The following is a 15,138-nucleotide window of genomic DNA, read 5'->3' as shown; positions in this document are numbered from 1 at the left end:
TCACATAATCACATGTATTATTAGTTTTATAATTTTTATAGAATAAAATTTATAAATGATCATTAAATTATATGATTTTTTAAATATTAAATTATCTAAAGTTATATAATAATATTAAATTTTGAATTTTATCATCATATGGCACAGCAACATTAATTATCATTAAACTATTATTAATCAATGAATCATACACCTCTCTTTTCAAAAAAAATAATTGTCAAGAAATCCTGGTCTTTATATTTTCCAGACCCCGCTGATGGGATCGAAGCCGTTCTCATGGAATAAGTTCAATGCGTGATCAATGATGCAATTTGAGCTAAGTTCTTTCCTTTCTTTCGTTAAAAAAGAAAAACAGATCGTACATACTATATTGGTGGAAAATTTCTCATTTACTCTTTAATTGTAATTAAAATTTTATTTGAATATTTTCAATAATTTTATGCAATTATGTAATACTTTTAATTTTTTTTAAATATATATATTCATAATTTATTTTTATAATTATAAAAATATTTTTAGAAAATATTTTTTAATTTATGAAATTATTTTATGATTATTTTTTATTTAATTGTGATTATATTTTAAAATTTTAAAAACATAATTTATAATTTTTTATATTTTAAAATCTTAATTATCAAACAATGAAATCATTTTTTATTAAGCAATGTGATTTAAATACTTACATTTCGTATAAAAAGTTTAAATGTAATTTAAAAATAACAAATCCAAAAAAAAATATTATATTTAAACTTAATCAAAATAATGTATAAAATAATTTATATGATATAAAATTAAATATCTATAATATATAATATTAAAAATTAATATTTAATTTATTTAAAAAATTAATATTAAAATTAATATCTATAACATAAAACTTATAAAACTAATAATACATGCGTTTATGTTTAAAAAAATCATATAATTTAATGATCATTTATAAATTTAATGTTCTTTGAAGAGGTTAGAAGAGCTTTGAAGATATAAGGTCACGTCTGCGTCAAGAAGAAGATGCGTAGACGTTAGAAGAGCTTCTGTCTTCTAAAAAACAAACGGTCTGCGAAACACAATGTCTGTACGTGATCTGCGCGACGCAAACATAAGAACTTTGAAGACCTTTAACAGTGAAAACAAACACCACCTAAGTTTATACTCGATACTCTGCATGTATTTAACTGTTTCTTCTTTTATTTATGTATTCTGTAAAAGTAATGTGTCCTTTGGCTCTTTAAATTTCACCGACAATTGATGAAATAATTTCTCGATAATGATATCATAAGTTACGCTACCTGTCTTCACGTACCAGTTGTCTTTCCTTTTCCAGGTGAAGAATCAGCCTAAAAGGCTACCTTCTGAAAGTAGAGAAATTTTATGATGTTAAAACAATAAGATAAAATGTCAAACAAGTCTTAACTTTATTTTGAAATAAATTGGGGATATCCCAAATTTCCATGACATGATTTGTTTTGATAATCGAAATAACAAGTTTCCAATGATTGACTGAACCTAAAACTGACATAAATTTTAGGTTCGATTCCGAGTCAACTAATTGACTAACTCTATCCCTGTGAAAGGGTTTCCAGCATGAATTTGTAAGGCAACATCACCAACAACCTGAAATTAGCAAAATATGAGCAGCAATTATACTTGGAAATCCACATTAGACAAATAACAAAACAAGCAATCACAATGATGAAGATGAAGAAACATGTGAAACAAATACCTGAAACCCTACTTTAGTTGGATAAATTTGATAATTCATATGCCAATTTTCTTCTTTTTCTCGGCTTTAATGCCTTTGCAGTGAAAAATAAAATTCATGTTACTTCTAAAAATCTAAAAGCATAGCTAAGATGTATACCTTCGCCATGGTTCGGTAAGAATGTTCAGTAACCCCGGCAACATGAGGTGTCAGTATAACATTCTTGAATTTCAAAATGGGGTCATCAGGTTCAAATGGTTCTCTCCATGCAACATCAGTTCCTAAGCCTCCCAAGTGTCCTGACTTGAGATGATGCACAACTGCCCCATAGTCTAAAAGAGCTCCTCGAGCAACATTCACCAAAAGGGCTCCCTGAAATCACACTATTATTAGCACAAACATCCAATTAAACATTGAAAGTTTACAGAAGAGAGGTAGTATATAAATATATGTTATGAAAATATGCTTTTGCAAGAAGAAATATGCCGTTCATTTTCATGTTTTCATAGCTATGACTGCACCTAAAAGAAAAACTATGACAGTTCTATCCTGAATTACGGAGTGCATTTGAAACAAACCTTTTTCATTGAAGATAAGAAGGACTTGTTCACAACGCCAACCTGAAAATTTGAAATATCCCAATTGTATGAAATTTGCTTGGAGAGTAAGCTTTGTAGCCTTACCGTTTATTTGAAAGTGGATATTTCAAGTAAAGAAGGAAAGGAGAAGCCTTACTGTATCTTTATTCAAATTCAAGCAACAGACAACTATATCGGCATTGCTTGCAAACTCATAAATATCTCCATGTATGCCTTTCTTGTCAACCAAATCATCAATGACCTCGTTTTGACTTGGAAAAGCTGAATATTTGAGACCATAATGAATGAGATGCCATTGAAACTGAGTTTCACTATTTACTTAATAATCTTCTATACCTTTTGGGGTAACTTCCAAAGTTGAGGGCCAGCTCCTTTTCGTAGCAATAACTTTAACACCAAATGTTTTTAGGCGCTTGGCCAACTCAGTTCCAATATTTCCAAAGCCCAGTATAAAGATCTGGACAAACAGGTTGATAATTAAAAATTAAACTAAAATATTGGAAACGACGATTTGAAACATGACAGCATCATATTAAGATCTCATTCCCTACAATAATTGAAAAACGAGATCATCAAACCAACATTTCATTTCCAGGGAAAAAGAAAACAAAAACCGAGGAGTTTAAATACGGATTAAGGTTGTAAATGCAAATGTTTGAAGAAACAAGTTGAAACGGATTGATTCTCAATGTCATAGTCCTTTACTATGTTCGAATAAACAAATTGAAACAGATTGATTATCTTAGTCCTTTACCATGCATGGATAGGATCAATTTGAACTGATGTCACCTTAAGACATTGCCAGTTCCAACTTCCAAGGAAAAAATGCAAACCAGACACAGCAACAGAGTATTGATTCTGCCCAGTACTCAACGTCAAATTTCCCATCACAGAAAATATTTAGTTTCATTCCTGAATCCAAGTCAAATTATTGCCTCTGTTGCTGTCTTCCTTTGACATGACACAGAAAATTAATTTGCATTAGTATGGTAAAGCTTTTATTTTTGTTTTCAATTCAGTTGGCCTGATATATCCAAATTATGAAGTTCAAACGATCACTCATCGAGTATATTATCAGTGACAGTCACCATGAAAACTGAAAGAGAAAAGCACAGGTTCATATTTCATGAAAAGGTTTACAAGCAAGAATCTCAAAGTAATGTTGAAGCAAAGGGAAAACTGAAAAGATAAAGTAGAAACTGACAGTTTTCCCAAGAAGTGTGTCCCCAACAGGCTCTCCAAGCATTTGCTGCTTTACAGATATTTGCATCTCATTCTGCAACACCACCACAATTACTTTGGTCATCAAAATATTATATATCAAGGACAAAAAACATAGCATGAATGTTAAAGTTAAGGTTTCATATAAATACATGCATCAAATACTTCAACTAGCAGACAGCAAAGAAATAATGCAATGAGCAGAAGCATCAAGCTAAACCGGGGGCTCCAATAAAATGGTAACAAGATACTGAAGACATATAGAATTGACTGAAAGGGACAGCAAACATCCTGGAAAATGAGTTTTTAATGTAGTGGGTACTGAATGCATTGAACAAAATACTATTTAATCAAACAAAAACTACAAACACGAGTTGCAGTCTAGCTGAAATGCAAGGTATGACTGCATTATTGAATTATTCATATTACAATATTATCGAAAAACCATAATTTCAAGCCTTGATGAAAATTTTCTGGGAATAGGAACAAAGACACAGCTAGTCTAGCAGTTAATAATGGCCATCGATCTCATAACAGTTCATCAGGATATTGTCCTCTTCCACAAGTTGCTTAATTTACTGCATTTTGACCATAATTTATTAAAATGATAATCAAGTTCCATTGCAAAGTCTCTTTCATGTTTTTTAACCCAGACACAACTTTCAATTGTATGCACAAATCAGACAAATAAGAGAACATAGTGAACTAACCTCACCATTAACATAAAGTCAACTATTTTTCGTGTTTAACTACTATCATAGGAACATATTAGAGAAGCAATGCAATTCTTAAGTTAATAAATTAAATAAACCTGTTTCCTAAGAAGGCCCAACATTAGATATATAGCCATTTCGGCACAAGATGCAGCATTTCCAGTAGCACCACCAGGAATTCTGGCAACTTTTATCCCATGCTTTGTAGCAGAATCAAAATCAACACCTTCATGCCGAAGTATGAAAAATGAAAAATTAATGCAGAATATGTAATATGAAATCTATTAGTGAAAATCCACGTCTAATCAAGCCAGTCTTGAGGAACAAAAGCTTTACTAGGAAGAAAGCAAAACAGGAATCAACTACTATTGCCAGCAGTTCCAATTCCTGTAATGGTTGTTTCGGCAATGATCTCAATCCTAATACGAGTTATTCAGATAGCCAAATACAGAAGCCTTCAGGCAATGAAAGAAAGGAAAACATGAAAGTTTCACAAGTTTGCAGCAGTACATGCTGCTGCGGCACTGAAGTTAACTCGAGCATGGTGGGTACGAGTTTCAAATCGATTTTGAGTTCAAACTATAGTTACAAACCCAAAGCATTGTTGTTCGAAGCTGATGACAGATCAAGATCAAGGAAAAAGGGAGAGTTTTCCCAGAGCTCGAAAGGTAGCATTGGGGAGTATAGTAGTAGCACAATCACTAGTGATGAAAACAATATGATTGGTTCTAGTCGGATTGGTAGTAGACCTCGCATGTCAAAAGATTTGAGGTGGGAAGCTATTAGCTCCGTCTGGAAGCAGCATGGAAGCTTGAGTTTGAATCACTTCAAGCTTCTCAAGAAGCTTGGTTGTGGGGATATTGGGACCGTTTATCTTGCTGAGCTAACCAATACAAACTGCTTATTTGCTTTGAAAGTGATGAACAATGTTTTTTTGTTGAACCATAAGAATATTCCTAGGGCACAAACAGAAAAGGAGATAATGCAAATGTTGGATCATCCTTTTCTCCCCACACTATATGCCTATCTTGCAACAGAACAACTTTCTTGCTTGGTTATGGAGTATTGTCCCGGTGGAGATTTGCACGCGTTACGATAGAAGCAGCCTGGCAGGAGTTTCTCTGAACAAGCAGTAAGGTAAAATCTATATCTTTAATGATGTTAGAATATGCTTCTAGCTTGTTCTGACAAGAAGCTTTAGTGTTCATTGTACATTGTTCTTAATTTTATCTGTTTCTGATTATGCACAACCAGTAGGGCATACGAGAAAATAGGGAAGAGAAAATGCTGTCCCCTTTTTTTGTGTGAAAGATCTAAGCATCTTGGTTCTCATTCTTTGTCATTTAGTCCTCGGTAATTTCAACCTTAAAGCAAAAAGGAAAAGGTAAGGAAGAAGATGAAAAAAAGGCAGTTCTCAGCATGAAAACTCGTGCACCTCAGAACAGGATTGAAGATTTCCACTCAAGTTAAAGCGTTCTATATTTTAAGTGGAAACTTATTGGGAGTAAATCTGAATTCTTAAATTAATATTCCTTTATATTGTTTGTGTTCATGAGGATGCCATGCAAGTGATGGAGCTTAAAGTCAATTTCATAACACTAGATATACGAGGTTTTAATCTCGATTAAGATTGTTAGAATTAAATTTGAATCACATTATTATGGTTCATCGGCGGTTTCTTGTTGCTCTGGTTTTCTGATGTTTTCTTCCTACTTTTGCTTTTCATTCATGCAGGTTTTATGGTGCTGAAGTGCCCCTTGCATTGGAGTACCTACACATGTTTGGTGTTGTATATCGAGATCTAAAACCAGAAAATATCTTGGTTAGAGAAGACGGTCACATCATGCTCACGGATTTTGACCTGTCACTCAGATGTGATGCCAATCCAGTGCTGCTTAAATCTGCTTCACCCATTGCTGAGCCTGCAGAGAAGATGTCAAGTACATGCTCCGAGTCCAGCTGTAGTGAGCCTTTCTTCCTAAATCCATCCTTTCAAGTTCCATGCTTCACTCCTAGGCTGTTATCACTTGCTTCCAAGTCAAGGAGGATAAAATCCGATCTAGCTACTCTGATTAGCCCCATGCCACAGGGGCACATTTAACACATTTTGTCTGTAATATTTTTTTTAACACTCGTTAATCAATATTTTTCGAAATAGCATCTTTTAGTTGATGTGGCACAAAGGCACATCCCGGGGACGCGCTTTCACGAGATGCTTTCACGAGATTCTGATGACTCAGATGCCACGTGTGGAAAGTGCATTCCCGGGAACGCGCCTTCCATTTAATGCATAAATACCCTCATTCGTTTTCTCCCAACTATCCCTCATCTTTTCCTATATAAACCCCTATATTAAATGTCATATAACTCTCTATGTATGTACACCTAAATAATTTTTTTAAAAAATTTTATTTAAAAATTATTTAATGATATTTATTTAATATAATAATTATTTTTATTTATTATAAAAAATTAATTATTAATTTTAAAATATCATAATAATTCTACCTTCTAAGTAGAGAAAAAATTTTGAGTATTGAACTGAAAATATCATAAAATTACTTACATAAAATCAAAATATAAGTCATTTTTACGAAAATAAAAAAGAAATTTTGTTGATGAAAAAAATATTTTACATTGACCACCTTATTTTTCATTAATCAAACACTAAAAAATAAAAAAAATATTTTTGAAAACATATTTTTACGTGAAACTATAAGATGTTAAATTCAAATGTACTGATCACCGATCCAACGAGTTTATTTTTTTTAAGAAAAAGCTAAGATTCAAAATGTTACAATCTATTAAGAATCCCATGCCAAAAAACAGTTGTACTACAACCGAATATAAGGTTAAATAAATATATAATCAGAAATGTTAATATTTTTTAACATCTCGGATAGAGTATTACCTAAAATGTTAATTTTGATACCCAACATTTTAATATTTTAACGTCTCCGGTTACAACTGAAAATGTTACTTTTTCTATAACATTTATGGTTGCAATCAGAAATATTAAAAAGATTAATATTTTAAGTAACAAAATAACATTTTAGGTAATGTTTCACCAGAAATATTAAAACAAAATTAACATTTCCAGTTATATCTTTCTTTAATGTTATATTAGAGTACTTTTCTTTAAAAATCTCCAAAAGACCAAGCAGGTAGGAAGAATAGACTTATTATTCAGACGGTGTGAATTTAGAATTTTAGAAATTCCAAGTTGCCCCATTTTTATTTTTTCACACCTAAATATCAATACCGTTGAAAAAATGGATAAAATCGGACCCTCATGTTTTCCACTTTTTTGGTCACCCAACTATTCAAATCTTAAACGAAAAAAAATAAAGGGATAAAAACGAAATCAACACTCTTTGCGACACAAAATTTTATATTATAGAAAAAAATTAACAATACTTTTTGGTTTAACAAGCAATAGGAAAAAGTGGAAAAATTCACATTTAGCTATTTAATAACTAACTTTAGGGTATAATAATTGACCATACTTTTTGGAAAATAAGGTCAATGTAAAATATTTTTTATCAACAGAATTTCTTTTTTATTTTCGTAAAAATGATTTACGTTTTGATTTTTCGTAAATAATTTTCTAAACTTTTTAATTCAATACTCAAATTTTTTCTCTTTTAAAATTAATAATTATTTTTTTATAATAAATAAAATTAATTATTATATTAAATAAATATCATTAAACAATTTTTAAATAAAAATTAAAAAAATTATTTAGGTATACATACATTGAGAGCTATATGACATTTAATATAGAAGATTTATATAGGGGATGAGGAGGGGTAGTTGGGGGAAAACGAATGGGGGCATTTATGACATTTAATGGAAGGCGCGTCCCCGGGGATGCGCCTTCCACACGTGGCATCCGAGTCATCAGAATCCCGTGAAAGCGCGTCCTTGGGGATGCGTCTTTGTGCCACGTCAGCCGAAAAGGTGCTACTTCGGGAAATATTGATCAACGGGTGTTAAAAAGGGAATATTACAAACAAAAGGTATTAGTTAAGTAAATGCGCCTGCGTTGTTGTGGAGCCGACCATTGCCCGGTCAAACTCATTTGTTGGAACACATGAATACCTTGCTCCAGAAATCATCAAAGGTGAAGGTCATGGGAATGCTGTTGATTGGTGGACATTTGGAATCTTTCTGTTCGAGTTTTTGTACGGAAAAACACCTTTCAGGGGTTCAGGAAACAATGAAACACTATCCAATGTGGTTTCACATGGCCTTAGGTTTCCTACCAGCCCTAAAGTTAGTTTTCATGCAAGAGATTTGATAAGAGGGTTTTCAGTTAAGGAACCTGAGAACCGGTTAGGATCAGTGAAAGGAGCTTCAGAGATCAAACGGCATCCTTTCTTTGGAGGCCTAAATTGGGCTCTGATACGATGCGCAGTACCACCTGCGATGCCAAGGTTATGCAAGACCAGCATCTATGTGCCAACCGCAGCTTTGCAGAAAAATGATAGCTCCAAAGGCGGCGAATTGCAGGGTACTGAAGACCATATGGAGTTTGATATGTTTTAGTTTTCTAGGAAAATGTGAGAAGAGGATGATCTTTTTGGCTTCTTTTTAACAGCGAGTTTTCTTATCCTGGTGTATCTTATATATATGTAAAGTGTAAATCAATTCAGAAAATGGTGGCAAGTTATTACTATGCTATAAAAATACAGTAGAGCTAGTCGAGTCTTCAAAAGTACAACAATCATCCAATCTTGCGAGCAGCACTGTATTAGAAATTGAATGCTCTGCGAAAAAAATCACTACAGTATTTACATAAATTATCTATTTCAGGCTCTGCCAGTTTCCCCCCCCCCCTTTATTTGAAGAAGGTATCAAAACACAGGGATACGACTATATAGTATAGATGATTGAAAATACCTTGCCCTGTGAGTTTGGAAGTTGGTACTTCTTGACATTGATACTTTGCTATTAGTTCTTGATTAGCCAAACGACATCGAGTAATGTCATCTTTTTGTTATCTTAGTGTGCCTCCTATGTTTCGATAACTTCTGCAATTTATGGTAATATTTACATTCTGCATACAAACTGGTAAATCTTATCACGTGTTGTGTTGTCAATTGCTTTAACAGGTTTTAGACTTCCTTGAAGATGCTTGCAAATCACTACTCGACGACATCTTCGTCGAGAACAACATTCATGGTTCCTAAGTTTCTACTTGATACGCTGCATGCATTTAACTGTTTCTTCTTTTATTTATGTATTTTCTGTAAAAGTAACGTGTCCTTTGGCTCTTCAAATTTCACCGACAATTGATGAAATAATTTATCGATAATGATATCATAAGTTACGCTACCTGTCTTCACGTACCAGTTGTCTTTCCTTTTCCAGGTGAAGAATCAGCCTAAAAGGCTACCTTCTGAAAGTTGAGAAATTTTATGATGTTAAAATGATATGATAAAATGTCAAACAAGTCTTAACTTTATTTTGAAATAAATTGGGGATATCCCAAATTTCCATGACATGATTTGTTTTGATAATCGAAATAACAAGTTTCCAATGATTGACTGAACCTAAAACTGACATAAATTTTAGGTTCGATTCCGAGTCAACTAATTGACTAACTCTATCCCTGTGAAAGGGTTTCCAGCATGAAGTTGTAAGGCAACATCACCAACAACCTGAAATTAGGAAAATATGAGCAGCAATTATACTTGGAAATCCACATTAGACAAATAACAAAACAAGCAATCACAATGATGAAGATGAAGAAACATGTGAAACAAATACCTGAAACCCTACTTTAGTTGGATAAATTTGATAATTCATATGCCAAGTTTCTTCTTTTTCTCGGCTTTAATGCCTTTGCAGTGAAAAATAAAATTCACGTTACTTCTAAAAATCTAAAAGCATAGCTAAGATGTATACCTTCGCCATGGTTCGGTAAGAATGTTCAGTAACCCCGGCAACATGAGGTGTCAGTATAACATTCTTGAATTTCAAAATGGGGTCATCAGGTTCAAATGGTTCTCTCCATGCAACATCAGTTCCTAAGCCTCCCAAGTGTCCTGACTTGAGATGATGCACAACTGCCTCATAGTCTAAAAGAGCTCCTCGAGCAACATTCACCAAAAGGGCTCCCTGAAATCACACTATTATTAGCACAAACATCCAATTAAACATTGAAAGTTTACAGAAGAGAGGTAGCATATAAATATATGCTATGAAAATATGCATTTTGCAAGAAGAATTATGCCGTTCATTTTCATGTTTTCATAGCTATGACTGCACCTAAAAGAAAAACTATGACAGTTCTATCCTGAATTACGGAGTGCATTTGAAACAAACCTTTTTCATTGAAGATAAGAAGGACTTGTTCACAACGCCAACCTGAAAATTTGAAATATCCCAATTGTATGAAATTTGCTTGGAGAGTAAGCTTTGTAGCCTTACCGTTTATTTGAAAGTGGATATTTCAAATAAAGAAGGAAAGGAGAAGCCTTACTGTATCTTTATTCAAATTCAAGCAACAGACAACTATATCGGCATTGCTTGCAAACTCATAAATATCTCCATGTATGCCTTTCTTGTCAACCAAATCATCAATGACCTCGTTTTGACTTGGAAAAGCTGAATATTTGAGACCATAATGAATGAGATGCCATTGAAACTGAGTTTCACTATTTACTTAATAATCTTCTATACCTTTTGGGGTAACTTCCAAAGTTGAGGGCCAGCTCCTTTTCGTAGCAATAACTTTAACACCAAATGTTTTTAGGCGCTTGGCCAACTCAGTTCCAATATTTCCAAAGCCCAGTATAAAGATCTGGACAAACAGGTTGATAATTAAAAATTAAACTAAAATATTGGAAACGACGATTTGAAACATGACAGCATCATATTAAGATCTCATTGCCTACAATAATTGAAAAACGAGATCATCAAACCAACATTTCATTTCCAGGGAAAAAGAAAAAAAAAACGAGGAGTCTAAATACGGATTAAGGTTGTAAATGCAAATGTTTGAAGAAACAAGTTGAAACGGATTGATTCTCAATGTCATAGTCCTTTACTATGTTCGAATAAACAAATTGAAACAGATTGATTATCTTAGTCCTTTACCATGCATGGATAGGATCAATTTGAACTGATGTCTCCTTAAGACATTGCCAGTTCCAACTTGCAAGGAAAAAATGCAAACCAGATACAGCAACAGAGTATTGATTCTGCCCAGTACTCAACGTCAAATTTCCTATCACAGAAAATATTTAGTTTCATTCCTGAATCCAAGTCAAATTATTGCCTCTGTTGCTGTCTTCCTTTGACATGACACAGAAAATTAATTTGCATTAGTATGGTAAAGCTTTTATTTTTGTTTTCAATTCAGTTGGCCTGATATATCCAAATTATGAAGTTCAAACGATCACTCATCGAGTATATTATCAGTGACAGTCACCATGAAAACTGAAAGAGAAAAGCACAGGTTCATATTTCATGAAAAGGTTTACAAGCAAGAATCTCAAAGTAATGTTGAAGCAAAGGGAAAACTGACAGTTTTCCCAAGAAGTGTGTCCCCAACAGGCTCTCCAAGCATTTGCTGCTTTACAGATATTTGCATCTCATTCTGCAACACCACCACAATTACTTTGGTCATCAAAATATTATATATCAAGGACAAAAAACATAGCATGAATGTTAAAGTTAAGGTTTCATATAAATACATGCATCAAATACTTCAACTAGCAGACAACAAAGAAATAATGCAATGAGCAGAAGCATCAAGCTAAACCGGGGGCTCCAATAAAATGGTAACAAGATACTGAAGACATATAGAATTGACTGAAAGGGACAGCAAACATCCTGGAAAATGAGTTTTTAATGTAGTGGGTACTGAATGCATTGAACAAAATACTATTTAATCAAACAAAAACTACAAACACGAGTTGCAGTCTAGCTGAAATGCAAGGTATGACTGCACTATTGAATTATTCATATTACAATATTATCGAAAAACCATAATTTCAAGCCTTGATGAAAATTTTCTGGGAATAGGAACAAAGACACAGCTAGTCTAGCAGTTAATAATGGCCATCGATCTCATAACAGTTCATCAGGATATTGTCCTCTTCCACAAGTTGCTTAATTTACTGCATTTTGACCATAATTTATTAAAATGATAATCAAGTTCCATTGAAAAGTCTCTTTCATGTTTTTTAACCCAGACTCAACTTTCAATTGTATGCACAAATCAGACAAATAAGAGAACATAGTGAACTAACCTCACCATTAACATAAAGTCAACTATTTTTCGTGTTTAACTACTATCATAGGAACATATTAGAGAAGCAATGCAATTCTTAAGTTAATAAATTAAATAAACCTGTTTCCTAAGAAGGCCCAACATTAGATATATAGCCATTTCGGCACAAGATGCAGCATTTCCAGTAGCACCACCAGGAATTCTGGCAACTTTTATCCCATGCTTTGTAGCAGAATCAAAATCAACACCTTCATGCCGAAGTATGAAAAATGAAAAATTAATGCAGAATATGTAATATGGAAAAAGCTTTAACGTAGAAATGTCATCGTAATAAAAGAATTAAGGACCTTCTAGGCCAACGCCAAACTGCATTATAAGCTTCATCTTTTTTGCACGAGATAAGACATTTGAATCGAACCGCATGTTTTTTGCAACACAAAGATCATAGTTCCCAATATGATCAGTAACTTGCTCGAGGGGCAAGTCATCAACCTACAAGAAGTTCAATTTAGAGAAGCTCAATAAGAAAAAGGTTCAACTGCATTAGAAAAGGAAAAAACAAGAAATGTGTTTGGCTTGTTTTGGACATTAGTGCATGTTTGGTTTTTGATAGTGCCTTAACATTTATTTAAGTGTGATTCTATAGCCAAAAAGTACATGAGCAGGACAATTTGAGCGAAGTACTTGGATAAAAGGATACTTCTCCAAGTATTCTCTAGTATAATTTTGTGAAGCTGGAAAATGTGGTCCACAAAAGAGAACCCGAGTGATGGGTTTGTTGTTGTCCACATTGTTTCTCTCTACCGCTGAAGACATACCTGCACTGAAGGACCTCAAAATAAAAAAACAAATACCTTAGAACATAAGAAGGCAAAGCAAAATATAGATACTTATATACATCCAAAATTTCCTGAAGCATTTCTCTATCTAGATGTCTAACCATATGCTGTAAAAAGGCTAAAGAAATTGTCTTCCGAGAAAGTGATGTGAAGTAGGGTAAGTCTGCCAAGATGCAAGCTTACACCAGAGACAACACATATCGAATAACATTGATTTCATCAGGTGCTACGGACAAAATCAGTTGGGGGGCATCATAGAACCGTTAGTATACTTATATACTACTGTCTAACCACATAGCAAGGATAGCTGGATGTGGAAGAGAATAAGTACTCTCACTGCATATCCGATGACGATTAGCACATGATAATCAATGAAAGTTTGCACCAGTCTCACAAAATAAAATAACATTTTGATTTCATAGGCCTTACCAGGGTAAAACAGAATACCTCAAGGAGCAATCTCAATTCTACTCTACAGCAGTTCAAGTATTGTTGAGTATTTCTAAGAACAAAAGTGTGTTCAACAAAAAATACACTCTTTCTCATTGAAAACCAAGGATCCCAAAAGTCTTGTGAATCCCAAATTAGACTCCAGAGAACATCGTTTTTTTTCCCAAAAAAAAATCCAACCTTATCTCTTCCTGTTAGCAATATGAAATGGTACAATCGGGTGAAAACTACACGAGGTAAACTTGTATTTTTCCTTTTTCCTGACTACTAACTCTACAGCTGACTGCTGGACTGACCGTATTGGGTAAGATACAATATTGCTTTGTATAAAGAAATCAAAATTGTTTGTATGAGGCACGGTTTCAGAAATGAAGAATAACTGATATTTCTACAGATTTTCTCTGATTTCTTTTATTGCTTCTAAAACTTCCAAAGGATGTTCTTGTTAAATTATTATTTGGATATAACAGGGGGGAATAATAAGAGAGATTGGATATATACATATTTATGCACAAAAACGAAAGATTTTGTGGTTTTACCTGTGAAGAAGTGATGATGAGAAACAAGTGAGACCCAGAACCAGATTTTTTGCGCCTGCTAAAGCAATCTGCCTTTTAATACAGGAACTGAGCATTTCAACTTAAACTATAACCTGCTCCTCTTTTTTCAGCCTTCACATCAATTTTGTTTTTTTATCAAATAACATCACCAACCACTCAGTACAAAAGACAACGCCCCTGAATATATATATATATATAAAAACGAAAAACTATATATAAACGGAATTGGATAAGCTTGAAAATTGAAAAATACAGCATCCATGAAATGTTCTTCGAATCCCCCCAAAAAAAAGGAAAAACTATATTTTCTTCTAACAAATAAATGAAAAGAAATCAAATTGTACATTTAAAATCGATATGATATTTGTATAAATCAATTTATCTTAGTTGTTAAATTAATTATTGTTATTTTTAGAGGTTTGAGTTCGAATATGATATATATAAAAGTGATTGAACATTCATTATCATATAATTAAAAATATATACTATTTTATAATTATTTTAATTTAATAAAATTATGATATTTTTTATAAAAATAATATTAAAATTATTTATTAAAATAGCATTATTTATCCATTATCTATTAGAATAATATTTATTTTCATCACGGATTAATATATTAGAATATTTTAATTAAAAAGTAAAAAACGCTTGTAATCACGGATGGAAAAGTGGATCGAGTGGGTGTAGAAAAATAAAATTATATATATTTTAGATTTTTTTATGTATTTTTTATTGAAATTTTTTAATGTAATATTTATTTAGAAATTTATAAACAAATTGATAATGGACGCATATACACTTTGTTCGAA

At 32.7% G+C, this 15,138-nt stretch overlaps 2 protein-coding genes and 1 pseudogene across 4 annotated transcripts; 1 reads left to right on the top strand and 2 right to left on the bottom strand.

Annotated features, from left to right (window-relative positions):
- Positions 1–1,411: 1,411 nt before the first annotated feature.
- On the bottom strand, positions 1,412–4,504 carry LOC120148365 (D-3-phosphoglycerate dehydrogenase-like; the record flags this gene model as incomplete). Its single annotated transcript, XM_039161513.1, has 7 exons — positions 1,412–1,614; positions 1,862–2,074; positions 2,281–2,322; positions 2,438–2,562; positions 2,638–2,758; positions 3,506–3,577; positions 4,334–4,504. Coding segments are annotated over 7 exons (813 nt in total), but the record flags the coding sequence as incomplete, so codon positions are not given.
- A 5-nt stretch (positions 4,505–4,509) lies between these two features.
- LOC120148290 lies at positions 4,510–8,912 on the top strand (annotated as a pseudogene).
- A 793-nt stretch (positions 8,913–9,705) lies between these two features.
- Positions 9,706–14,469, bottom strand: LOC120148278 (hydroxypyruvate reductase-like). 3 transcript variants are annotated; one of them, XM_039161439.1, is made up of 10 exons: positions 14,306–14,469; positions 13,162–13,309; positions 12,825–12,969; positions 12,598–12,725; positions 11,770–11,841; positions 10,923–11,043; positions 10,723–10,847; positions 10,566–10,607; positions 10,146–10,358; positions 9,706–9,898 (listed from the first exon to the last, which is right to left on the bottom strand). In XM_039161439.1, the coding sequence occupies exons 1-10, from the start codon at positions 14,398–14,400 to the stop codon at positions 9,830–9,832; spliced, it is 1,158 nt and encodes a 385-aa protein (XP_039017370.1). In that variant the 5' UTR covers positions 14,401–14,469; the 3' UTR covers positions 9,706–9,829. The 3 variants fall into 3 exon arrangements, with proteins under 3 accessions (XP_039017370.1, XP_039017371.1, XP_039017373.1); XM_039161440.1 differs by having other exon boundaries at positions 13,162–13,300; XM_039161442.1 differs by having other exon boundaries at positions 9,707–9,898; positions 13,162–13,295; positions 14,306–14,392.
- Between the last annotated feature and the right edge of the window lie 669 nt (positions 14,470–15,138).

The sequence above is a fragment of the Hibiscus syriacus genome, unplaced genomic scaffold (genome assembly GCF_006381635.1).
Source record: "Hibiscus syriacus cultivar Baekdansim isolate YM2019G1 unplaced genomic scaffold, ASM638163v2 tig00110956_pilon, whole genome shotgun sequence".
In the NCBI taxonomy this organism is placed as follows: Eukaryota; Viridiplantae; Streptophyta; class Magnoliopsida; order Malvales; family Malvaceae; genus Hibiscus; species Hibiscus syriacus.
The sequence above is the reverse complement of the archived record's forward strand: the minus strand, read 5'-3'. Positions and strand labels throughout refer to the sequence as shown.